The sequence below is a fragment of the Lonchura striata genome, chromosome 17 (genome assembly GCF_046129695.1).
Source record: "Lonchura striata isolate bLonStr1 chromosome 17, bLonStr1.mat, whole genome shotgun sequence".
In the NCBI taxonomy this organism is placed as follows: domain Eukaryota; kingdom Metazoa; phylum Chordata; class Aves; order Passeriformes; family Estrildidae; genus Lonchura; species Lonchura striata.
In genome coordinates, this window is record NC_134619.1 from 5,561,066 (window position 1) to 5,585,421 (window position 24,356).

Sequence of the window (24,356 nt, forward strand, 5' to 3'; positions counted from 1 at the left end):
GTGGAGGCTGTACGTAGCATTATTATAGGCTCCCATATGTTTCCTAGAGGCATTGAATGTGACAAGGGAATTTAGACACACAGAAATTATTTCTGATTGAAACAAAATAGCAGCCAGTTTGTGCACATACTGCTCCTGTTGCACTAATATTATTGTACTGAATTGAATTGTTTTCAGATGCTGTTTTATTTTCAGAGGTAGGCATCAGTTTTTTCATACTCTGTTTCATGTTACTTTTTTTAGCCATCAGAAGTTAGTGACATAAAAATTGCTGTCTGAGTTGACACACTTATTCCCTCTTGATGTCTTTAAGTAGGAGCATAATGTGACAGATGAGTGCTGAAACTCAGTGTCTCACACAGGCTTAAAAATAAGTTATGCCTGCAAAACTTTGAAAACTGTTCTACTGGGGAACAATTTTTACACTCTGAAAATTTGCTTTCCTTTCTCCCCTCATACAGAAACATGTATGAAAACAGGGATTTAGTTGTGCAGGAGATCATTTCCTCCTGCTGTGCAACCATCACAGGAAATCATAAGCCTTTCTCTCAGTAGCAGCTGAAGACCAGGCAGCAGTGTAGATCAAATAAAAACTGGAAGATTAAACAGGGCTGAGATTTAGGGCTGGGTTTAACTGCAAAAACATGAGGAGCTGTCTTTGAGATTTGCAAAGTCCTGTGGATAGGTAATTTTGGTTCAAAACGAGGAAATCGGTGTGAAGCCTGAGCTGTGTGAAGGCAGACCCAGCACAGCCAGGACACAGGTACAGCAGTGACAGCAGGCAGAAGGAATAATCCTGAGATTCCTGTGGTCTTGATGCAGAGAAGTTGTTCCAGCAAGATCTCTGCTCACTCTGGAGCTCTCAGAGAAAGCTGTTCCTGGAGAACTTCAACAGCATCAAAGCCAGACTGGAGTCACAGAATCCTTTCCATTCCAAGAGGCCAGAATAAACCCCACTGGAAAAGAGGATTTGTATCCAGGCATCCACATCCAGGATTCACACAACAAAACTTCTCAAGGCTTCACACATGAGGTTCTGGGCTTAATTTATTTCAAATGTTTATTTAATGTTAGATTAACCTGTGTGGGGTATTAACTACATCAAGCCCAAAACAATGATACGAGTCAGCTCTTTGGGTATGAACAGGTACAGAAAGTTCAATTACAGAAAATTGCATATTTCCCTTCCTGCTTTTTATTATTTGGATAATTTGCATGAAAATAATATCTCTGCTTGTGAGTGTTTGCCCCCACTGCTTTATTATTCACTCAGAACACTCATTCCTTGCATATGACGCGATCGTTATTTGCTGTTGAAATATTTTTAATGTCACAAAATGGATTAAATCTTCAAGTGAGGAGTGAGCAGTTGGAAAGCCCTATCACCTAAGCAACAGCAGTCCTATTTCATGCTTGTGTGTCTAATTATACTTAACAAGGCAAAAACCCTTTATCGCCGAGGGAGTAATACGTTCCCTTTCTTCCCAAACATTTTTTTTTTTTTTTACATCTTAAAAGATGGGCAAAGCTGGTAGGTTCTGCATTTTGTAACCAAGCCAGGCACAGTTATTTGTTAAGCATCAGCGCCAGGTTGGTATTTGATATAAAACGATCCTGTTGTGTCAAGGAGCAGTCAGGGGGGTTGCAGTGCTTGGGACATCCTTCACCGTGGCAGCTCCTCGTGCCAGACAAGGACAGGCCATGGGGATAGATGCTGAGCTGGCCAAGACCTCACAGACCAGGAGGGGAAGCCCTGGGGTGGCCGAGGCAGCCGGGCTGACCGCCAGCCCAGCCGCAGGGCTCTCAGAACGCAGAGCCGAGCCCTGCGGAGCCCACGGGCACTGCAGCGCGGCCTGACACAGCAGCGCGCTCCCTCAGGCCCTTCCCAGCGCTCCCTAACGCTGCTCCCAGAACCCCGCGAGCCTCCTGCCGGGCAGAGCCGCGGGCTCGCCGCTCCTCAGGGCCGCCCACCGCCGCTGCCCGCCCGGTGCTGCCCGCCCGCGGGCTCCGGCGCTGCGAGCGCGGGGCTCCCCGTCCGGCGGAGCCCCCCCGAACCTGCGGGGCCCCGCCGAAGCTCCCCCGCCCCCAGCCCGGCCCCGGCGCGGCCGAGCCCGGCTCCCGGCCGGCAGGAGCCGCTGCGGGCGCGGCGCGGCGGGGATGAGCGAGGCGGAGGGCGGCTCGGCCGCCGCCGTGGAGAAGCCGCCGCTGCCCGCGGCCGGGCCCGGGGCGGCCGCGGCGGTCGCTGCCGCTGTTGCGGCCGCGGCGGCGGCGGCGGCCGGCCCGGAGCCCGGCGCGCCGGCGGAGGAGGCGGCGGTGGTGTGGAGCCCGGAGGTGGAGGTGTGCCTGTTCCACGCCATGCTGGGCCACAAGCCCGTAGGTGAGCGCGGGCCGCGGCCTCCGGGAGCGGCGGGGCCGGGCGCGGGCTCCGGGCGGCCGGGCCGGGCCGCGGGGCCGGCGGGAGGGAGCGGCGGGCCCGGCCGGGCCGGCGTGCGAGCGGCCGCGCTGCGCCTCCACGGCGGCTCGGAGCGGGCCGGGCGGCGCGGGCCCGGCTCGGCAGGGTCACCGCAGAGCACGCGGCGCAGCGCCGTGTGCCGGCCGGCCTGCGATAAATCCAGCGAGGGAGGCTCCGCAGCCGCTCTGGGCAGTGTGTTCCAGTGCTCGCAGTAATGAGGTTCTTGCCTGTATGCAGGTGGAGCTTCCTGTGCATCAGTTTGTGCCCGTTGCTTTATGTCCTATTGCTCTGCACCACTGAGCAGAGCCTGGATCCATCCTCTTGGCACCCCCCTTTTCAGAAACAATAATTCATAAACATTGTTTGAGATCCCCTCTTAGACATCTCTTCTGAGACTGAACAGACCCAGCTTTCTCTCCTTTTCATTGTCAGAGGGATGCTCCAATTCCTTCTCTCAGTGCAGCCACACCAGGAGCTCTGTGTCTGTATTGCAGTCAGGAGCCCAGAACTGGGCACAGCACTCCCTATACATCCCTTGGGATGTTTCTCACACAGCCCCTCTAAAAACTCTGTGTGTGTTAGAATTAGCCACAGGGGCACCCGCAGCTCCCTAGAGAACAGCACCTGCAGTGTAGGGTGAAAGATCAGCCAACCCCGCTGCCAGCTGTCTCTCCTGTTAATGTATGGATTCCTTGTAACAACATAGCTTTTTTAATTCATAAGTAAATAAATAAATCTCTTTATATCTCTAAGTATCATAACTAAAACTGTTAGCAGCGTTAATTGCACTGGGTTCTTCCCCCCAGGTGTGAATCGCCATTTCCACATGATTTGCATCCGGGATAAATTCAGCCAGAATATCGGACGGCAGATCTCATCCAAAGTGATCTGGGACCATCTGAGCACCATGTATGATATGCAGGCTCTTGTGAGTATATAGGGTTGGTGCTGCCACATGGTTTCATGGAGTTCAGAAGTTTTGCCAGGCCAGAATCACTGGGCCTGTCATGGTACTTAGAATTAGGTGTCATTCCAGTGAGTTGATCGGGTTTTCCCTGAATAAAAGTAGATTAGGTAGGAGACAATAAAGCCTGCAGTGGCTTTTTTTGGGTTTTTTTTTGATACCATGTTCTGACTTTGTTTATTAAAGTCACCTAAATTCTGATCCAGAAAATGTTGATATACATTTATAAGTGTCAAAGGAGAATGTTATCATTGTGTACATAAGAATTTGCTATGTTTGAGTTCCAAAAATGATCTCAGATGATGGTGAGTTGTGATCTTAGGTATCCTGACCTCAGTAATCAGTTTGATATTAGAAGCCTCCTGATTTTCTAACATCTGAAGTGTCTTGTTAAAAATTATATAGCTCCTAATTGCATGTAAAATAGAACTTGAGATTGCATGTCAAAATTCAAATTAAAGTCTTTACCAGTCACTCACAGAGATCCTTCTTTTCTTTCTAAGCATGAATCTGAGATTCTTCCATTCCCTAATATAGAGAAGAATTTTGCTCTTCCTGACGAAATGATTCAAGAAGTGAGAGAAGGTGAGATGTGATTGCAGGCTCTGATTCTTGGTTGCTTTATTCTCATCTCAGAATTTTTAACAAAATTCCCCCCAGAAAACATGTATTGTCAAATCTAATAGAAATGTACAGGAGTTTGACAGAAATCTCAGGTTGAACAGCGAGAGAAGGATTTTGAAATTTAGCTGATGTGTGTTATACAAAGTAAGAACTAGAAAATTCAAGCACCTGCCAAAGACTTCTTGGGATATTTTAAACTTCAGTGGAATGCTTCTCAATTATGAGGTACATTAAACTTTAAAAATTCAGTGAAAAATCTTAGCACAGATAAGACATTGCAATATGTTTTGCCCATGCAGCATTTCACTTTCTCATGTTAATAATAATTTCCTGGCACTGAATTATTGCTGAGCGTTGCATGGACTATTTGCAAACATACAAATATGCAGAGGCTACTAATCCAGAAAAAATTCACGTGGTTCTTTAAAACCATCTAACTAATGCTAACAATCCTTTCTGTAGGAAAAGTAATGATGGAAGAAGAAGTGAAAGAGGAAGTTTTAAAAGAAGAGATGGAAACGCATGCAGGTCCTGAAGAAGGTAATTTTGTAACTCTCTACTGTGTAATACGAGATTAAAAACCAACTGTAATTGAGAAATTAATGTTAAAATGTAAATCCAAATGCAGTGTACTGTGTGATTTGTACTCAGACTTAGCCTGTGCTCCTGCTAAGAACTTGACTAATAGTGCACAGAGTAAGCAGCTGCTTATTGAAAAGATTTCTTTTTTTGCTCCTAATTCATCTGTACAAAGTTGTATAGCTTTGGAGATTTTTTGCTTTAATATGTACTTGACAAACCCCTGGGAGTCTGAAGGAATCTGAGGATCTCTGGAAGAAAGCTGAGTCTGATTTTTTTGAACTTAAATGCTCTGTGTTTGGAACTTTGTAGTCATGGGGGAAATAGGGCCTATAAATCAAAAGAGATTGTAAAATTGCGTGCTGAAATGGGAAGGTGGGCAGAATGCTTATTTTATTTTATTCTCATTATCTTGCTGCTTTTAAATAAAAGGCTTGTTTTCCTAACACTTCGCTGTAGAACAAGTCAAATGTGAACAGTAGAGATCCTGCTATTTATCTTAACAGACCAAGCCAACTGCTAACTATATAATTTCATCATATTTATATCACTGAATAAGTGGTGTTTAAAGACTGTAATAAAAGATTTAAAATGTATTTTAAAATATATTAAATTTTTGGGTGTTCAGTTTTAAAATTATCTATGGTACCAAATGTAATGACTCCTGTTGATTATAAATTCCATAGATTGGTCCTATGTTTCTGTAAGTGTTCATTTTAATTATTTCAATATTAAGTGCTGTTTAATTCCACTTAAAGAGTTTGATTTTTAGCCTGTCAAAATATATGCCTGTCTTTAAAGCAAATAATAAAAGCAAGATGTGCCTTTCTCAGAGATTTTTCCTTTAGAACTGAAAGTAAGACTTAAATGATGGACAAGTATGCTGAGAGTCGATTGTTTTGAGAAGTTTTATGGAATATAAAGAAGTTTGATATCACTCTTGTTTGCCTATGTGTATGACTCTGATCTGGAATCATTACTTTGGTCCTATTTCAGTTTTTGCACCCTCTGGAAGTTTAGGAAAAACAACAGAAAAGCCAAGCACCAAAGAGAAAGAGAAAACTTCATCAGATCCTGGATCCAAAGAAGGGTCTGATAAGAGGAAGCGCAACAGAGTCACCGAGAAGGTTCTAAATGCCAACAGCAACCCCTCGAGTCCCAGCGCCGCCAAACGACGCAGGACATAGAGCTGAGGAGCAGTGGCAGACTCTGGGATGGGAGGAGGGAGCAGCAAAAACAAGGAGCGGCACAGTCGCTACAGAAACTTTCAGAGGAAGTAAAAGATACCTGAGCCAGTATTTGAGGAATTTGCGCTTTGGCTTTGTCTCTCCTGGGGGTTTTTCTGGGCAGCAGCGAGGAGCTGCCTTCCCGGGGTGTGGGGACAAAGCTGGCAGTGGGGAGGGTGGGTGTGGCAGTGCCAGGGCTGCATTTCAAACCAGCAGCACACTCCGAGTCAGCACAGCTCGTGGAAAGTGCCCCGTGGGGCACAGCGCCTTGGACCATCACCCAGAGGTGATTTCTCTAAGTGTGGGATTGCATTTTCTGCTGTCTGTGATTGTTACAGACCATCTGTGGGTAATGTTTGGCCATTTCCCTTCCATTTGTATCAAATGTATCAATTTGTTGGTTCAGCAAAGTAATATTATTTTAAATGCAGATGACCACTGCATTTGAAGTGTTCTGTTGCTCTTTGCTGGAGGAACCTAATTTCACCCTTTCTGATGTAAAATTTTTTAACCATAAGTCAAGTGAAAATTATAGTGCCCCTAGCCCAAATAATTTAAAGTGTCCTAAATAAAATACCTGGTGATGACACATGGTTTTATAAGGGATCAGCTGAGCTGTGCCTGAACGTGGAGGTGTTGCTTCATCCATTTGTAATACAGTAGTGTATGACAGTGGGGTTTGTACTTAATTTATTTTTTTAAAAGCAGTTTTAGTAGATGTGAATGGAATTGGTTTTCCAAAATGTTTGTTTTGTTCTACAATGCAAGAATCTTGCTGACATTGTAATGTTTATCTTTTATATGCTAGAACATTGAGATTTGATAAAGTTACTATTTTTGTGTTGTCAAAAGATAAATTACAGTCAACACACACCTGTTAAATGGTGAATGAAGCAGGCTGAAATGGTACTGAATTTGTTTCACTGTATTAACTATCAGTTAATAAAAAGAAGAATTACTTCTTGATCTCTCACTATTACCTTCAAGGTGAGGTACTAGGAGTCTTCTCATGTTTTGGCTTTATTCTAGGTACATAGCCAAGTTCTTGTCTGCCTAATTTGCTTCTCTTGTTTTATACAAAGAATAAATTTGGCTTGTTTTTATTTTACTAAATGGCAGTTGTTGTGTGACTTGATTAAAATCTGGCCCAACTTATTTTAAAAGTAATTTAGCATTAAAGTGTTGGTTATGTTGTCACGATCTACACAGATTTTGGTCATAAAATGCAGATTTTGTAACTCAAGTCTCATGTCCCTGTGGGCAAATCCTTCTCATCTATGGGATTCTAATCAAAATTTTTTCCTCTACCAATGAAGTGATTATATGGCTTGAAGTAGAAATATGTCGGCAATAGCGTGTACTGGTGCAACCACTCAGAACCAACCTCGGAACAAGGAAAGTCCACTTGGGGATTTCGCTGTCAATCCAGCAATGCCGATTTCTTAGGAATTGTTTGGATGTGAAGTTGAGTATCAGCAAACATAAACACTTTGCCTGTTGCCCCCATTTGCTTTGGGAGTGCTGGCTTTTGGGAATTCCGTTCTTTAGCCTGGTTCCCGTACGAGTCTGGGAATGCCATTCTTTATCCCGCTTCCCGTACCAGGCCGGGAATGCCGTTCTCAATCCCAGTTCCCGTACCAGGCCGGGAATTCCATTCTTTGACGCCCGTTCCCGTACCAGGCTGGGAATGCCGTTCTCAATCCCAGTTCCCGTACCAGGCCGGGAATTCCATTCTTTGACCCCCGTTCCCGTACCAGGCCGGGAATGCCGATCTTTATCCCGGTTCCCGTCCTGGGCCGGGAATGCCGTTCCCGATCCCGGTTCCCGTCCCGGGCCGAGAATGCCAATCTTTATCCTGGTTCCTGTCCCGGGCTGGGAATGCCGTTCCCGATCCTGGTTCCCGTCCCAGGCCGGGAATGCCGTTCCCGATCCCGGTTCCCGTCCCAGGCTGGGAATGCCGTTCCCGTTCCCGGTTCCCGTCCCGGGAATGCCGGTTCCCGTCCCGGGAATGCCGTTCCCGTCCCGGGAATGCCGTTCCCGTTCCCGGTTCCCGTCCCGGGAATGCCGTTCCCGGTGCCGGGAATGCCGTTCCCGTTCCCGGTTCCCGTCCCGGGAATGCCGTTCCCGTCCCGGGAATGCCGTTCCCGTTCCCGGTTCCCGTCCCGGGAACGCCGTTCCCGTCCCGGGAATGCCGTTCCCGATGCCGGTTCCCGTCCCGGGAATGCCGTTCCCGGTGCCGGGAATGCCGTTCCCGTTCCCGGTTCCCGTCCCGGGAATGCCGTTCCCGGTGCCGGCTCCCGTCCCGGGAATGCCGTTCCCGTTCCCGGTTCCCGTCCCGGGAATGCCGTTCCCGGTGCCGGGAATGCCGTTCCCGTCCCGGGAATGCCGTTCCCGTTCCCGGTTCCCGTCCCGGGAATGCCGTTCCCGGTGCCGGGAATGCCGTTCCCGTCCCGGGAATGCCGTTCCCGTCCCGGGAATGCCGTTCCCGATGCCGGGAATACCGTTCCCGTCCCGGGAATGCCGTTCCCGTTCCCGGTTCCCGTCCCGGGAACGCCGTTCCCGTCCCGGGAATGCCGTTCCCGTTCCCGGTTCCCGTCCCGGGAATGCCGTTCCCGTCCCGGGAATGCCGTTCCCGTTCCCGGTTCCCGTCCCGGGAACGCCGTTCCCGTCCCGGGAATGCCGTTCCCGTTCCCGGTTCCCGTCCCGGGAATGCCGTTCCCGGTGCCGGGAATGCCGTTCCCGTTTCAGGGAATGCCGTTCCCGTCCCGGGAATGCCGTTCCCGTTCCCGGTTCCCGTCCCGGGAATGCCGTTCCCGGTGCGGGCGGGCGCAGGGCGCGCGCGGGCGGCGCAGGAAGGGGGCGGGCGCGGCCGCGCTTCCGTCCCGCGGTCCCGCCCACACGTGCCCGGGCTTTGTGCGCGCGGGCGGGCGGGCCCGCCGCATCCCCGTCCCTTTCGCTTTCCCTTTCCCTGCACCTTCCCATGGCGGCCTGGTTCGCGCCCAGGGCGGAGGAGGACGAGGCGGAGGACGAGGCGAACCTCTGGAAGTACGACTCCACCTGGGAGGGGGAGGAGGAGGACGGCGAGGAGCAGGAGGATGGCGGCGGAGGCGAGGCGGAGGCAGCGGCGGCGGAGGAGGCGGAGGATGCGGGGGAGCAGCCGGGGCAGGGCCGGGCGTGGGGCTGGCGGCACGGCCAGGTGCGTGTGGGGGACACGGGACAGAGCGGAGCCTGCGGGGCGGGACGGCGTGAGGGGAGCCCTGCCAGCCCTTCATCCCTTCCAGCCCTTCACCCCTGCCAGCCCTTCATCCCTTCCAGCCCTTCATCCCTTCCAGCCCTTCACCCCTTCCAGCCCTTCACCCCTGCCAGCCCTTCACCCCTTCCAGCCCTCCAGCCCTTCACCCCTGCCAGCCCTTCACCCCTTCCAGCCCTTCACCCCTTCCAGCCCTTCACCCCTGCCAGCCCTTCACCCCTTCCAGCCCTCCAGCCCTTCACCCCTGCCAGCCCTTCACCCCTTCCAGCCCTTCACCCCTTCCAGCCCTTCACCCCTGCCAGCCCTTCACCCCTTCCAGCCCTCCAGCCCTGCCAACCCTTCATCCCTTCCAGCCCTGCCAGCCCTTCACCCCTTCCAGCCCTTCACCCTTTCCAGCCCTCCAGCCCTTCCAGCCCTTCACCCCTTCCAGCCCTTCATCCCTTCCAGCCCTTCATCCCTGCCAGCCCTTCACCCCTTCCAACCCTTCAGCCCTTCATCCCTGCCAACCCTTCATCCCTTCATCCCTTCCAGCCCTTCATCCCTTCCAGCCCTTCATCCCTTTCAGCCCTTCATCCTTTCCAGTCCTTCATCCCTTCCAGCCCTTCATCCCTTCCAGCCCTTCATCCCTTCCAGCCCTCCAGCCCTTCATCCCTTCCAACCCTTCACCCCTTCCAGCCCTCCAGCCGTTCATCCCTGCCAACCCTTCATCCCTTCATCCCTTCCAGTCCTTCAGCCCTTCATCCCTTCATCCCTTCCAACCCTTCATCCCTTCCAGCCCTTCCAGCCCTTCCAGCCCTTCATCCCTTCCAGCCCTTCCCCTTCCCGACCCTTCCTTCCTTTTCCCCGCCGAACTCGGTGCCGGGGGAGGCTCCGCGGCCCTCGGGGGATCCTCAGCACGGAATTTGTCCTTGTGGAAGCGAATCCCCCTGGAGGAGCGGGGAGTACAGGGATGCTGTCACTTCGTGACTCCTCAAGGTTGCCGTGAACTGGGCAATGTAATTTTAGTTTGTTTTTCCCCTCCGTTCCTGTGATGTGGGTACTTTATCCCATAAATACAGGTTGTGTGTAGCACCTGCCTGTTCACCACTGCTGATGTTATGGCATTGATGTTCTTCTAAGTTTTTGGTTGGTATCTTCAGCTTTCTGTGAGTGGCCTTCCCTAGGCTCTTTCATGCCATCAATAAAAGTCCATTACATAACTGCTCGATTTTAAAAATGAGCTGTAACTCTTTATTTCTCATAGACATGTTTTATTTCTTAGGGAGCTTGTGTAGAGCAACTTTAACAACCAAAAAATGGTGTGCTTTAAAAACTAGAGTTGCATCTGCAGTTTTGAGCAAGTTCTGCAAAGCCCAAGCACTTGTGTCTGGTGCCTTAAAATAATATTGATTTGAAATAAAAGGAATTTTTTAGTCTTATCAGAGGTTTCTGTGATAGCATCAGTGGTTCTCAGTTTGACAATGGGTGTCAGTAATTTCTTCTCCAGTACTGCTTTGGTAAATACAACTTTTTCCTTTTCAGAACTTCCTATGCCAGGCAAAACACACTACAGTCCTTTAACTCCTCCTCTTTCTGGGAAGGGGAAACCACTCCTTCACTTCGAGTTTCATTTCTGCAGCTCATTCTTATTTTTAGAATATAAATAGGCTGATAAAGCTTTCTAATTAATATACTTTTAAAATAGCTTAATATTAAACTTCCTTTTTTTTTCTTAATAAACATTAAAATAGAAATAACATTAAGAATAAGAATAAGAATAATAAAATACTGTTTTGAAGGAACAGTAAATTATCTGTGCACATAGATCAGAGAAAGGCCAAAGGTATTGTGGGTAGAATAGCTGTAATTCTGAACGGAATAGGCAGAGATTTCCTTTGAAGTTTTTTACACTGAGTGCACCCTATCATCTTTTCTTTTGTATGTGGCTGGACTTCACAAGCTTTAATAACTCCAGAACATTCCCATTATTCTGCTTGAATGTGTTTGTTCTTCAGGTTCTTTTTTTTTTTCCTTAGAGCAACTCTGGATGGTGACAACTGTAAAAGCAAGGACCATTTTTTCACTCCAGTGAGTGGACTTTCCCAGCTTTGCCTTACAAAGGAGAATGTTGTTGTCTCTGAGACAGCCCTGGAATATTATTCTGCATTTTTAAATAGGAGCTCTTCCTTCAGTGATGAATGTGTAGTCACCTCTCTCAGGCAGTGCCCAAAAAATTGTAAGGGCACTGAGAATGAATGCACAAAGAAGTAGTAAATCTGCTAGCCATTTATGCCTTTGCAGCCTGTCAAAGGCATAGATCAGTTCCTCAAATTTGTTCTTATTTCTGCTTATTTTACACTAATTCTCATTCTTCTCCCCTCAGCTTGAATGGTTTTCTTTATGCCTGAAGCAGATAATGTCTTTCTTTGGTACTGAGGTTAGAGTTTTTTATTGTTATTTTCACTATGCACTTTCAAAACAAACTTAAAATTCTGCTTCTCTTTGCATTTCACTGGTGTCTGTGTGAGTGTTCATGGCCTGAAGCTCCTGCAGGTGTGTCTTTCCAGCTCTTTTGCTTTTCAGTGCCCTCAGCTTCTACGAGTGAGCTTTGAAAACTTTGAGGGTTGTGTTCATTTTAAGAAGTTCCCTCTGAGACTGCTGTAATACCTGGAATTCACAATCAGCTGTTTTAACAAACCCCACAGTCATGCCTTCTCCTAAATCTGCGTCAACAAAAGGTTTCAATCACTCTTCTGGACTCTTACGTTTCATGTTCCTGGCCTTGTTCACAATCCACATCCCCTTTGGTTACAGCAGCTTTCCAGCTGGTTTCTCAGCCAGATCCTCTTTCTGTCACCCTCTCCTGGTTATGTTCCCTGCTTCTCTTGCCTTTCCCACAGCAATGCATGTTCAGCCTGGTGTGATGCAGGTTTGGAGCGTGAAACCCACTCAGTTTTGCTGTGAGACAAAAAGGTGTTGGATTTCTACAGGGAGGTTTCAGCCTTGCTGTTCAGTTTGTGTTTCTTACCTAGAAAGAAAGGCCTTAAGTTGGAAGTTTGTAGAGACCCAGGAGCAAAGCTGAGTTTTGCTCTCTTTGCTTCCCCGTCTTGTTCTCTGGATTGCTGTGCTCCAGCTGCCTTTTCCCTGGATCTGGCTTCCTTCTGGACAAGCCTTTTACAGCCTCTTACACCATGGCACTGCATCTCTCTCTGTACCTGCAATGGCTCTTCAGCAAACCAGTTCTAAGTGGGATCCAGTCTGCTGTTCTCATGTCCCACCTGGCATGTGTTCAAGGATGTTACTTTAGAACCTTAAATGTAAAGAATTTCTGGGATTATTTGGTAATTGGTAACAAAATTGTCATTAATGCCACATAACTATCATTAGGGCAACTGAATGGGTGACCTCAACATCAAGGTGTTACAAATGTAAACCAATTCCTGCCTTAATAATTAATGAACTAGTGATCAGTGTTTGTTAGAAAATGGTTTTCTTTTTCTCTGGGCATGTGATGTTAAGAAATACCAAATGAAGTAATGAAGTAATTTCAGGGAGTTTTTTCTGCTTCTTCTGAATTTCATTTAATGCTTGTTTTGCAAGACTCTGAACATGTTACCCCCATTTCCCAACTTCCCTATTCTCTCTGTGAGCTGGCATTGAATGCTCTGGCTGTGCTGTGCTTTGGGTGCCCTCTGTTCATGAGCAATCTTGTTCCTTTTGGTGGTTCTCAATTCACAGAACACTGTAAAGTCCTGTCATGGTTTGGGGTAAGATGGTTCAGCACTCAGCAAGATTAAACCTGTCTGTGTTGCTTGTGAAGTGTAACAAAATCCCTTATTGCTGAGGTAATCAAATGTATAAATAAATATGTATATATTTCAGTTAAAATGCACTTTAAGGCATACTTGAAACTTCTATTTCCATGATGTAGTTCAGAGGGGGAACAAAAAGCTATTCTTTATGAGTTCTGTCTAAATGTGACACTTGGAATGAAGCTAGCACATCTGTGATGAGAACCTGGTGTCTATTCATGTGACACCACAGGTTTTTCTCTGTAGCAATTTGAATTATGCATAAAATATAGTGAATTCAGCTGTAACTAGGTAAATCTGTCACTTGGCAACTAATAGGGATCCTGTGAGTCACTGTTGTTGGTATTCTCATTTTGTATATATTTTTTATTTTCTTAGTGAAGTTTGGTTTCACAATGTTCCAACTAAATGCTTTTTGTTTGCAGGATCAAAGCTCAAATTCCTCACTGCTGTCTTGGAGGGGTTTTCAGGTAGGCTTGACATAAAATTTGTTTACATGGAAAGATGGGTAATAATGAAGATTATAATTGGAAGAGAAGTCCAATAAAAGATCTAATTTGACCATGCAGCTCTGGTGCTATCCACTGTTTAAATCAGCAAGGATTTGCTGATTTCAATGCTGATCTTGAGCATAAAGCAAAGATGAAGAAAACTTTTATTTCAGCAAGGTCTGCAGGGAATGAGAATCTTGAATTCAAGGGATATTTCTGCATCCTAAATTCTACAATTTTAAAGTCTCTGTCTTCACTAGGGTTTATAGCAGCTCAGAGACATTTCTTGTTTGAAAACCTTTGAGTTAAGGAAAAACAATCTCATTTTTGTATTTGGGATATCCGGCTTGTTCTGATCTTCACAAAAACCTTGATTAATAAGATGAGAAGGAAAAATAAGTATTTTGGCTACAGGAGATTGTGTTACCTTCTCTTGGTTTAAATTTGTCGTCAGGAATGCAGAGACATAACTACAGCACCAGTCTGGTTGGTTTTGGGGGTGCTGGGAGTGCAGAGGACATGCAGAGGAACCTGTGTGAGGTGCTGAATTCAGTCATGACGTTGTTTTATTTTGCAGAAGGTGATTTTATTCTGAATCTCTGCTCTGTCTCTTCTCTCCAGTGCAGCGGGAGGCGCAACTGGACTGCGGCGAGAGACCTGCAGAGATACAGAAACCATTACCCAGTACGTGCTCCTGGGGCTGCTCCTCACCACTTCTGCCTGCAGGAACACTTCCTAGATTTGGGAGCACCTTTTTGCCTTTGCTTTACAGGCTCAGCACCTTCCAGGGATTCATTTGTGAGGGGGAAGGGATGATGTGCATGTGGGTGCATCAGAAACAAGCTGCTACTTTCCAAAGCACTTTTTGAGGATTTAGCTTGAAATGTGTAGGGAATGTGAGGGAAAACAAGGAGAAGTATTGCCTTTTAAAGGGTTGCTGCTTGCTCATTTCTTCTTCTCGTCTCCAGGATTTGAAAGAACCAGAGAATGAGGAGGATGAAGAGATGTGGAACTTAAGCTTTTACAAAAATGAGATTGCTTTTGTACCCCACGGTGAGTGCTTTGTGTGGTGGCTGCTTGATGCCATCTGCTGCAGCTGGTTGATTAAAATAGTTTCATTCATGTGAGACAGTAAGAAACCAAACCAAGCAACCAACCAAAACCACCACCCAAATCAATAAAAACCCATCAAGAACTTTTCATTTTTAAATATTCCTGCTGTATTTTCCTTAATATTTTGGTGGTAGGAAACAAAGACTTTTTTCTGGCTGGTTGTCTTGGAGAAGCTAATGCCTGTGTAGAATAGTGAGCTGTGTGGAGTCACTGACTGGCTAACTTTAATTTTAATTTGGTGTCACTTCTTGCCTGACCTTTTCCTTTTCCTTGCAGGTGTGAATATTGAAACTCTGCTTTCATCCTGGGGGGACAAGTATGAAACACTGGAAGAAAACCATTCCTACATACAGTGGTAAATTGTTTGCATGGACACAGTGCCTCTCTAGTTGTGCCTCTTTTAAGTGTCAGCTGGATCTGTGTTCTTGATTTCAGCTTCACACAAGAATTACTTTAGTTAATTGAGTTGCACTCCTCAGGAAGCAAAGCACTAGAACTCCTGAAAACACAGATTTCCAGTGCAGCTGTGGCAATAGATCTCAGTCATTTGTGGTCTTGGGGCACAAAGTTTAGGCAAGGAAAGAGATCCACAAAAGCAAAGTTTTTTTGTTATTGGTGTAGACAAGGATTTTTATGGGAGGGGTTTACTAGAAAACTACTTCTGTGTCCATAAGGGTGGGAGTTCTCCAAGAGCTACCTGTGATACCACAAATTTTGGAATCTTTTTTGGTTTTAACAAGTTGGGTACCATGGGTTGGATGTTATCCTTGCTCATCTGGCCTGAAAATTCCTTTCTTTTCAGGCTGTTCCCTTTACGTGAACATGGGATGAACTGGCGTGCCAGGCCACTCACCTGTCAAGAAATCCAGGTATTTATTTTAAGCTTTTCTCTCTTTTTTCTTTGAGATCTGAAGTATGTTAGGATTTCATATAAATACCTTATATTTTAAGTCTAGTTTTTTTTTTTTCCCCATTGTTTCCTTGGGTTTTTAGTGTGCACAGAGCTCAGAGTGAAGCATTTGCCTGTCTCGTGTCAGCAAATGAAATGCTTCGTGATACAGTCAAGCCTTGTTTAGAATTCAGGTGCCACTTAATTTGTGCAGGTAATTACGGAGTTGCATTTTTTTTTCTAATTGCTGCATCTTGTTTTCAGGCCTTTAGGAAGTCCAAGGAAGTCATGGACAGGTTTATCCGTGCTTACAAACTCATGCTGGGATTTTATGGCATCAATCTGGTCAATGAAGAAACTGGAGAACTTGAGAGAGCAGAGAATTGGCGTGAACGATTTGAAAACTTGAACAGGTGATTGTGTTGATGCTGTTGAACATTTACTGCAGCCATGCACTTCTTCAAAGGGGAAAAAAGTCTAAGCCTAGGAAATCCCCAGCCATTGAGGAATGGAGCCTTTTGTTGATAAATGTTCTCTAGTGAAAGTATTTTTAACTTTTATTCTGTTAAGCTACAAAATAGAAGCCTTCCCATATGGTTCCTTGATTGTTTATGAGGCACCCTTAATGTGTGTAAAATGCTTTGAGTCCTTGTGTGAAAAGTGCTCTGCAAATGGGATGTTTTTATATTATTGCAAGTTTTGTGGAGTAAGTAACAATCCTTCCTGGTGATACTAACCTCTTGAAAGGAGTGAGCATAATCACATAAGAAAAAACAGCTTTAAGTCCATAAAACATTAAAATAAAAAATGAAAAAACAGCTGTGTCTAGCTTAAGTCCTGAGGTTTTGGCAGCATCTTTTCATGCCTGTATTCTCAATACTGCAGGCTTACCCTGCAGGGTCTCTGTCAGGGGCAGGACTTGTGTATCTGCCCCAACATGGTGGTTCTTAACTACTGGTGGCTGATTCAGAAAGCCAAAACCTTTCCAAGCAGCCAAGATGATGAATCCTGTAAGCCCAGGGAGGGTTAGGAAGGAGCTGCTGAAGGCAAACAGCAGCAGTGGGTGCCTTAAAAGTAAGCTCACCTGTGCTCCCATTTGCATTGTCAGATAGTCTTTAATGCCTCACAGTCAGTAAATGATGAAACATTTTGCAGATGTCCCAGAAGTTCAAAGTGACTTGTAAGACTTGCCTTTGACAGCTTTGCTTATCTGTTTCCTTCAGGTTCAGCCACAACAATTTGAGGATTACTCGCATCCTGAAGTGCCTGGGGGAGATGGGATATGAAGACTATCAAGTGCACTTGGTGAAGTTTTTCCTCACAGAAACTCTTGTCGAGGAGACATTACCAAATGTCAAGAGAAGTGCCTTGGATTACTTCCTGTTCACTGTCAGAAGCAAAGAAAAGAGGAGGGAACTCATCCACTATGCTTGGCAACACTTCAAACCTCAGAGCAGCTTTGTGTGGGGGCCTCGTGACAAACTCCGAAAGTACAGACCCCGCTCTGCCAAGCCACAGCTAGACCAAAGGCCTGAGGAGAAACAGGACACTCCGTGTCAGGAATATGGTGATCCTGTGGAGAAGGATCAGAACCAGTCTCCAGAGGTGGAACAGAAAGCTGGAAAAGCTGCAGAGTTGCAGCCTGAAATGAGTGATGAACATGTAAAGGAGAAGATAAGCAAATGTGTTTTGAAGGTAGGAGATGATGAAGAGGAGAAAGAAGCTTCATTCTCCCAGCTGGAGGAAAAGGATTTAAAAAGTGAAGCTGAAGAAGGGCAGGGCACTGCAGAGAATGACTGCACGAAGGAAAGCAAGAAGAGAAAACTGAATGCAAGTTTGGCAGATGCTAAAGGGGATGGATCATTGAAAAACTCTGCTGATATTGAAAACATTTCCCATAATCTGGGAGAGTGTGCAATTGATGCAGAGGTCCCCTCCTCAGACCCAGTCTCCCAGGTAGAAGAGAGTCAGGAAGCACTGAAGGAAAGTGATTCAAGCACCAAAGAGCCGGCGGTGCCGGAGGCAGCGGATGCAGCTGTGAAACGCAGGAAAGTTGATAAAAGAACCTTGAGAGGCAAACAAATCAACTTGGCCATAAACCTGAGCATGGGGCCCTCAGCTTCTGGTGCCAAGGCAAATCCATCTGCTGCTAACGGCGAAGCTGGAAAAGAAAGTGTCAGTGAGAAAAATGCAGCTGTGGAAGTACCAAGTGAGAAGGGAGGTGGTGGTGGTGATGCAGATGGTGGGGCTGTGAGACCCCCGGCTGCTTCCAGGCCCCCCAGGACTGGCTGCACTGCTCCAATCAAGGATGGCTGGAAGTCAAGTGGAGATCAAGACTTAGCAGGGGGTGATCAGCACCACTGCAACAGCAAAATCCTGGGGGGTAAAAGTGAACTAGATGGGGTAGGACAGCAGGAAAAGGCAGGTGAAAAAGGGCAAGCAGAAGACACAGACAAGAAGCAAGCTCCAGAGAGTCATGAGCAGACAGTAACACCCACTTGTCCTGAAGAAAACAGAGCTGAGGTCCCAGCAGAAAAAGGTGAAGGTTCTGCGAATGGAGCAGAGCCTGGAGGAGAGCAGGGAGCAGCAGAGTGAGAGCTGCACGGCGAGCACCTGAGCCAGGGGAGATGGCACTGCCCTGTCTGCTGGGAGCCAGCTTTGGTGGCTTGGAGAGCTGAATAAACTTCCTTTGGGAGATCCAGCTGGCCCCTGTCTCACTTTCACTCTCCCATGATTTTTTAATCATCTCTAGTAAACTCCCTGAAATCCAGCTCTTGGTTACCCTAAAGAGGAAAACTTTATTTACTCACCTCCACAGACAGGCTGTGTCCTGTTCCTGGGTTTTATCTGATGTTCAGGGCTATCTTGGAGCAACGGGGATTTTTGCACTTTGCTTTGATTCTGGTTATGTCCCTACTGAAAGAGAAGAGGAAAATTGATCTGTCTCCTTGTTTGAATTACCTAAGTATTTATTAAAGACGTGATTTTTTAATGCAAGACAGCATGACCTAATTTGCCAGGCCTTGCTACTACTGTGTAACTTCTGTTCGTTATTATGAAATGCTGTACCTTCCCAGGAGTTTTTTTCCTGGCAAAAGTGCTGTTTCTTTAAAAGACATGAATATATGGATTTCACATGATGTCAGTGTAGTTGCCTCTCCTCCTATAAGGAAAGTAGGTTTGGCTCTAAACTGGGATAAAAACTGTAGCAAAAATATGTCTCTGACCAGTATGAACCTTTGTTTAGAGAATCCGTTTTCTGAGGTGCAAAGTGCTGAGTAATTATTTCTCTTTATCCCCACAGAGATTGGTTTGTAGTTCTTGTTAGAGTTAAGACCACAAATTGCCTAAGAGAAAAAGCTTCTAAGAGAAAAAACTCCAGGTTTTGTATAAAACTGTTTAGAGCTGCTCTTCCCCATGTTTTCCAACCACTTTATAGTCTTCCACAGATTTTTTTGTCCATGACTGTTTCAGAGGCCCTCATTCCTCAGTTGCCAAAGCAGTTTCATATTTCATAGTGCATTTTTTTTCAGCATTTGCTGGTAATTTGCAGTGGCCTGGGGAGGCTCTTTCCTGCAGGCCCATGGCATGAGGTTTGATGTGTCAGATCCAACCTGTTTCCTACTTAGGGCAGGGTTCCTTTGGCTTTAATGTCAGACAGCCAGGGCATGTTCCAGTGCAGCATGTCTGGAAACCACTGGGCTTTGTGGGGCAGTTAATTGAATTGTTAATTGGAGAGGCTACTACGCTTGTCTGGTTCATTTATTTCCAGCCCTCAAGAATTTACTTTCAGACCTTGCCAGCTCTTTGCCTGCCTCAGTGTTCCTGACTCCCTGTCAGCTCTTCTGCTGCACTTACACTTCCACTGGGTCTGAAGGAGCATTAAAACAGTTTACCACCTTCACTCCTAAAAATTTACAACAGAGGTTCTGTTTCATGAAGCAGAGAAAATTGTTTTCAACAGCCCAAAGTTCTGGATTTGCTGTTTGCTCAGGTTGTTTGGGTTGGTTTTGAGGTTCTTTGGTGCTGTTTGGTTTGTGTAGGAGATGGCCAGACAGCAGATGCAGCAGTTTGTGCAATGTCAGTGTTTTTCCTCTCTGCCACAGCTTTATATTTCAAGGAATTTGAGGAGTGATTTGCCTTCTCAGACTTTAGGTTCTGATCCAGCATGCCACATATGTGTGTGGGAATAAAAGTCTGCTAGCCTAACATCTGATGTTCATGGTCACACACGTACTGAAAAAAGGCTTTAATGTTTTTAAAAGACTTCTTTCTTCTTAAGGACAGATGGAGATAAACAGCCAATAAGAATACACTTAACTACAGATAGAAATACTTGAAGATGTTGAGTGAGAATTCTTTCCTAACAGATTCCTAAAAACTGTTAATTGTGGCTTTTGTACAGATTTATAGTAATTTTCTTATTTAATGAAGTTTTCAGTGTGAATATGTGCTCAGTTGGGGCATAGATCCTATATCTTGTTATGATTTTGTGTTTAATGGGATTTCACTCTGATCCCCAGCCTGGAGTGAGTGCTCAAACCAACCCCTTCCCTCTCCTACCAGGTTTACTTTTGGCTGTAGGTGTGGTGAGTTCACAAAGTGTTTGCCAGCACTCAGAGCTGTATCACAGAGTCTGTTATGTTAATTCCCCTATTAAAGCATGACTTTAATGCATATCAGTTTCCATTTATATTTTTTCATCTTTGAGGGTAGGATATGACCATGTATTTACCCATCCCCCTGGAGCTGTTGCTTGGTTCCTCTCAAAAGTGGGTGCTCTGCTGGGCTCACTATGGCACACAGCTGCTGTTTCTTCCCTGTGGAGGTGATGCCCAGTGAATGTTTTGGAGGAAAAGACCCTCCCTTTGCTGTTTGTTTAATAATGTGCTTGGAAATCCTAGAATTGCAAAATGGTTTGGGTTGGAAGGGACCTCAAAGTTTGTCTTGGTCCAACCCCCTGCCAAGGACACCTTCCCTGGACCAGGTTGCTCAAAGCCCCATCCAGCCTGGCTTTGCACACTTCCAGGGATGGGTGTCTGCTTCTTTCAGAATGTTTTGTACTGCTTTTGCAGCTCTTCTCCCACTGCTGTTGTGGTGCTCTGCAGAGCAAACCAGGACTCTGCTTGGAGCATCCCCTGGGGCTCCTGCCCAGCCTGCCTGTGGGAGCTTCACTTCAGGGTTTTTCCCCCTCAGGACACAAGAACAGGGGTGTATTTATGGTAACATTTCCTCTAAGTCCCTGTGTCCCCTCAGCTGTGCTGCCTGTGGGTGTGGGATGAGAGGGTTTCTGGAAATCCATTTGGTCTGTGGGATGGTCCTGAAGGTGAACACTCCCAGGCCCTTCCTGTGCTGGCCATGGGCAGGCTCCAGCTGCTGCAGCCCCCCAAGCCCTGGCTTGCTCTGGACAAGGTGTGGCTGAGGAATTTGGGTCTCCTTTGCCTTCCCTCCTGCCACCAGTTGGCCTCAGTGTGAAGGAGGTACAAGATGTGCAAAGCTGCTCTCCCTCTTCGAGGTTTGGGGTGTCTAATAAAGGATTCCAGTGACTCTGAAGCCATCAGAAGACTTAGAGACACACATTCCCCTTCTGTCCCCAGCTGCCTGTTCCACAGAAAACTCTGGGAGCCTGGTAAATCTGAGTCCTTTATCCCTCTGCCAAAGCTCTAGGAATACTGGCTGCTGGGGAGCTGGACAGACAAACACTGTGTCCCTCCTGTTGCAAAGGTGTTCAAGCTAAAATTAGGTATTTCAGTTCCTAAGCTTTGATTTTCCACTTTTCCTCTTGTGTTCCTATCCAGATGAGCTGTGTCGCTTCAGCCCTGAGGAATCTGGCCACTGTTCTCTCCACTTCCAAGTCCTGCTTTGGATGAAATTGTCTTTAATCAATAAAGGCAATAGTGAGGCTCATTGCAGGAGATGCATCTTCATTAATCTATTTCCACTTGGGATCACCAGGCAGGGAACTGTCCTCCTCTTCCTTCCTCACAGTATTTCAAATATTTCCTTGTGCCTTTGAGAATTTTCCTCCTTTTTCCTTCCTCCTCGTATCTGTCTGTGATTGTCTGTTTTCTGACCAGCATTCATCACTTCTCAAGGAATCGGTGCTCTTCAGATCACCCTAAAAAAAACCCTGAAGCCAGATGTGAACAACTTCCAGAGCTACCAAAGCACCTCACTAAGCAGTAAGTGCATTTCTGTGTAGCCATCGTGCACTGTTACAGTAGTGTCCCTGCTGGAGTTAGGTGGCCTCAGGCACTGAAAAACTCACCTTGTGTTGCTTTTTACCTCTCCAGCACAGAGGTGGTGATGAACTTTGTGAAATGTCCTGGGTGAGACCTAAGGAGCAGCTTTGTATTTGCAGCTGGAGTAACCCAGTTTATCTCCTGTGTCCCATCTCCCAGTCCAGCCCTTCCACAGGCTCCTGGAGCAGGAGGCTGGGGCTGCCCAGCAGGGCAGGAATGAGAGCTGCTGCTCCCCCTCCTTCTCCCACCTCCTCTCCTCCAAGCTCGGCCCCTCTCGCCTGGCTCCAGCTGGAGCCACAGGTTTATCTGGAGCCGAGGAGTGTCTGCTGTGTAAGCTGAGAGCCAGGAGGAGGAGGAGGGATCTGCTGGACCCTGGAGGAGAAAGGGTTTGGCTGCCCCGGAGGAAAAGGAGAGAGGCAGAGCCTGGGCACCATGGCTGGAATCTCTGCCCTTGGGCTCCTGTCCCTGTGTCAGCTCTTGGCCACAGCATCAGCTCAGGTGAGAAACCTCATTTGTGTCTCGTGCTCCAGGAAAAACCTGTAAGGGTGAAAAAGAGTGATCTTTGTGTGTTGTACCTGTGGGGTGAAACGTGGCAATAGGCAGGTTATTATTCTAAAGTTTATTACAAATGTGTGCCTGGGTTTGTACCTGTGTGGGTAGGTGTAAAAACTGCTGCTTTCTGTTGCTGTAGAAGTGGTGTTTTCCCATTCAGGACTGCAATTATGAGAGGGAAAGCCTTGGAAAGGGAAGATCTGTTAATGCAAGAGAAACAGTTTGCTTTTACAATGAAGTAACAGATTTTCAGCGAATCTGAACTGATCTGATCTGGGTCTTTATCTGAATCAGAATTTCTTACTCATTCCCTCAATCAGTTTTCAGATTTTATTCTTACAGTGTGTTTAACCCTTGCTCACTTGAGACATGAAGCTGTATTATACTTCCCTGTCTGGTGTTAATATTATCATTGTCTGGGGAAGTGACTCCTCCGTAAGTTTTTCATTGTTAGTGAGGAATTTTCACAGCCTGGCTTGGGAATTCAGAACTCTGCTGTGAGCAGAGTTGCTTCTACAATGAAACCTTTGTTCCCTGAAGCTAAGTAAGTTGCTCTCTGGAGCCCTCTCCACACAGAAGTCATTTATTGGACCTTTCTCTCCTTCCCCCCACCTCAGACCTTTCCAAAATCCCAGATTCTCAAGTGTCACCCCGCTCAGAGAGGAGACTTTACCTTTCTCCTCCTGTCTTCATTGGTGTCTGCCTGGCTTTGCCATCACCCCATCAGACTGGGGCTATAAATTAATTATTTCTACCAAGTACTTTGCACCTTTTCCATGGCCTTTGCATTTCCTCCTCTGCCCAACCCAAAACATGCCTGTAGTCAGAACAATTTCCTATACAACAAAACCCCTTTGCTGCTCAGTGTCCAGTTTGCATTCCCAGTACTGGCCACCAGTAAAAGGAGCTGGAGATGTGCTCAGCCAGAGGGGTTTTCCAAAGAGCCTTGCACTGCTCTGGAGCAACTCTGAGCCCACCCAGGCTGGCAGGGGGTGCAGATTTAGGGTGAAGCTGTTAAGGACTTGACCATTGATTTCTGATCTAGCACATATGTTCCTTCTGATGGAAAACCAAGCTCTTGTCTCTCACTTTTCCCCAGTCCCTTCCAAGAATTGGACCCCAAGGCCCTCCTGGACCACAAGGACCCCCTGGACCATCTGGCAAGGACGGCATTGATGTGAGTGGCACAGGGCTGGCTCGGGCCAGGGGTGGGGCAGGGGCAGAGAAGCTGCTCTTGCTCTCCAGATCCACAGCCTCTGGGCATCCCTGGGGGATGGACCTGGAAAACCACTGTCCTCGTTCTGCAGGAGGCTGAACAGCCAGTGGAGGTGCTGAGCAGGTTCTTTGCATGATCAATCCCCTGTCTCCAGGGAGAGATCAGGGCTTTGTGACCCTGCTTGCAAAGTAGAATATTTCTCTTTTTGTGCAAGGTTGAGTGCAGGGGTACGATGTGTGTGGGGTCAGTGCACGTTCAGCAGTTCAAAGACAGACTTATGTGATGCTTCAGGACATCTGCATTTCTAGAGGGTCTACAAGAGACTCAAATATGCAGCACTGGACACTACTTTTGTCTTATTAGTTTTATTTCAATATTGTCATCATGGTTACCCCTCACTTTTGGCACATGATGTATCAGGATCTGGCTCTTGTGTTGCCAGACTTGAGTTTGTAGTGGCCCAAAAGACAAATAAAATGAAGAGCCTTTGTTTCAGCAGGTAGCTCCTTACACCTCCTGCAGAGGGAGAAGACTACATAACCCAGGACTTAATGGAGGAGAAAATCTTGTTCTGTTACTTTTAATTGATGTTTATATAGAAATTAAACTGAATTGTATCCTGTAGTTGGCAGTGGATATAATGAGCATCAGATGGACCTTCAGCAAGAGCACATCAAATGCAAAAGTCTGGGTTCCTGCTTCAGTTTCCAGTTTGAGCAGCTCTTGTCTCTCTGCGCTGCCTATGGAATAGTGCAGAGGTTATTAAAACTCATCTAAAGTACATTTATTGGAATTGGGCCCTCAAGCAACCTTGAAAAAATCAATTCATTCCATGCAGGTCATTTTCTTTTGAATAAGGAGGTTAAAAAAAAAATACAAGTTCCCTGGTACATGATGAACAAGGAGTGTTTGTGCCTGCAGTGGGGAGCTTTCCCTGCAGCTCCCTGAGCCAGGCTGGGCTGAAGAG

At 46.6% G+C, this 24,356-nt stretch overlaps 3 protein-coding genes across 3 annotated transcripts in view; all 3 read left to right on the forward strand.

Moving 5' to 3' along the window:
• The first annotated feature begins 2,157 nt into the window (after window positions 1-2,157).
• MRGBP (MRG domain binding protein) lies at window positions 2,158-7,012 on the forward strand. The gene is made up of 5 exons (XM_021553580.2): window positions 2,158-2,377; window positions 3,259-3,380; window positions 3,920-4,001; window positions 4,503-4,580; window positions 5,616-7,012. The coding sequence occupies exons 1-5, from the start codon at window positions 2,158-2,160 to the stop codon at window positions 5,804-5,806; spliced, it is 693 nt and encodes a 230-aa protein (XP_021409255.2). The 3' UTR covers window positions 5,807-7,012.
• A 1,732-nt stretch (window positions 7,013-8,744) lies between these two features.
• OGFR (opioid growth factor receptor) lies at window positions 8,745-20,056 on the forward strand. The gene is made up of 8 exons (XM_021553559.2): window positions 8,745-9,041; window positions 13,312-13,356; window positions 13,999-14,061; window positions 14,346-14,430; window positions 14,767-14,845; window positions 15,293-15,359; window positions 15,644-15,792; window positions 16,603-20,056. The coding sequence occupies exons 1-8, from the start codon at window positions 8,826-8,828 to the stop codon at window positions 17,972-17,974; spliced, it is 2,076 nt and encodes a 691-aa protein (XP_021409234.2). The 5' UTR covers window positions 8,745-8,825; the 3' UTR covers window positions 17,975-20,056.
• Window positions 20,057-21,837: 1,781 nt separating this feature from the next.
• COL9A3 (collagen type IX alpha 3 chain) overlaps window positions 21,838-24,356 on the forward strand; it is a 33,730-nt gene continuing 31,211 nt past the window's right edge. Inside the window, 4 exon segments of the mRNA XM_077787074.1 lie at window positions 21,838-21,870; window positions 21,873-21,995; window positions 21,997-22,119; window positions 23,273-23,350. Coding sequence (XP_077643200.1) covers window positions 21,838-21,870; window positions 21,873-21,995; window positions 21,997-22,119; window positions 23,273-23,350 — 357 coding nt within the window.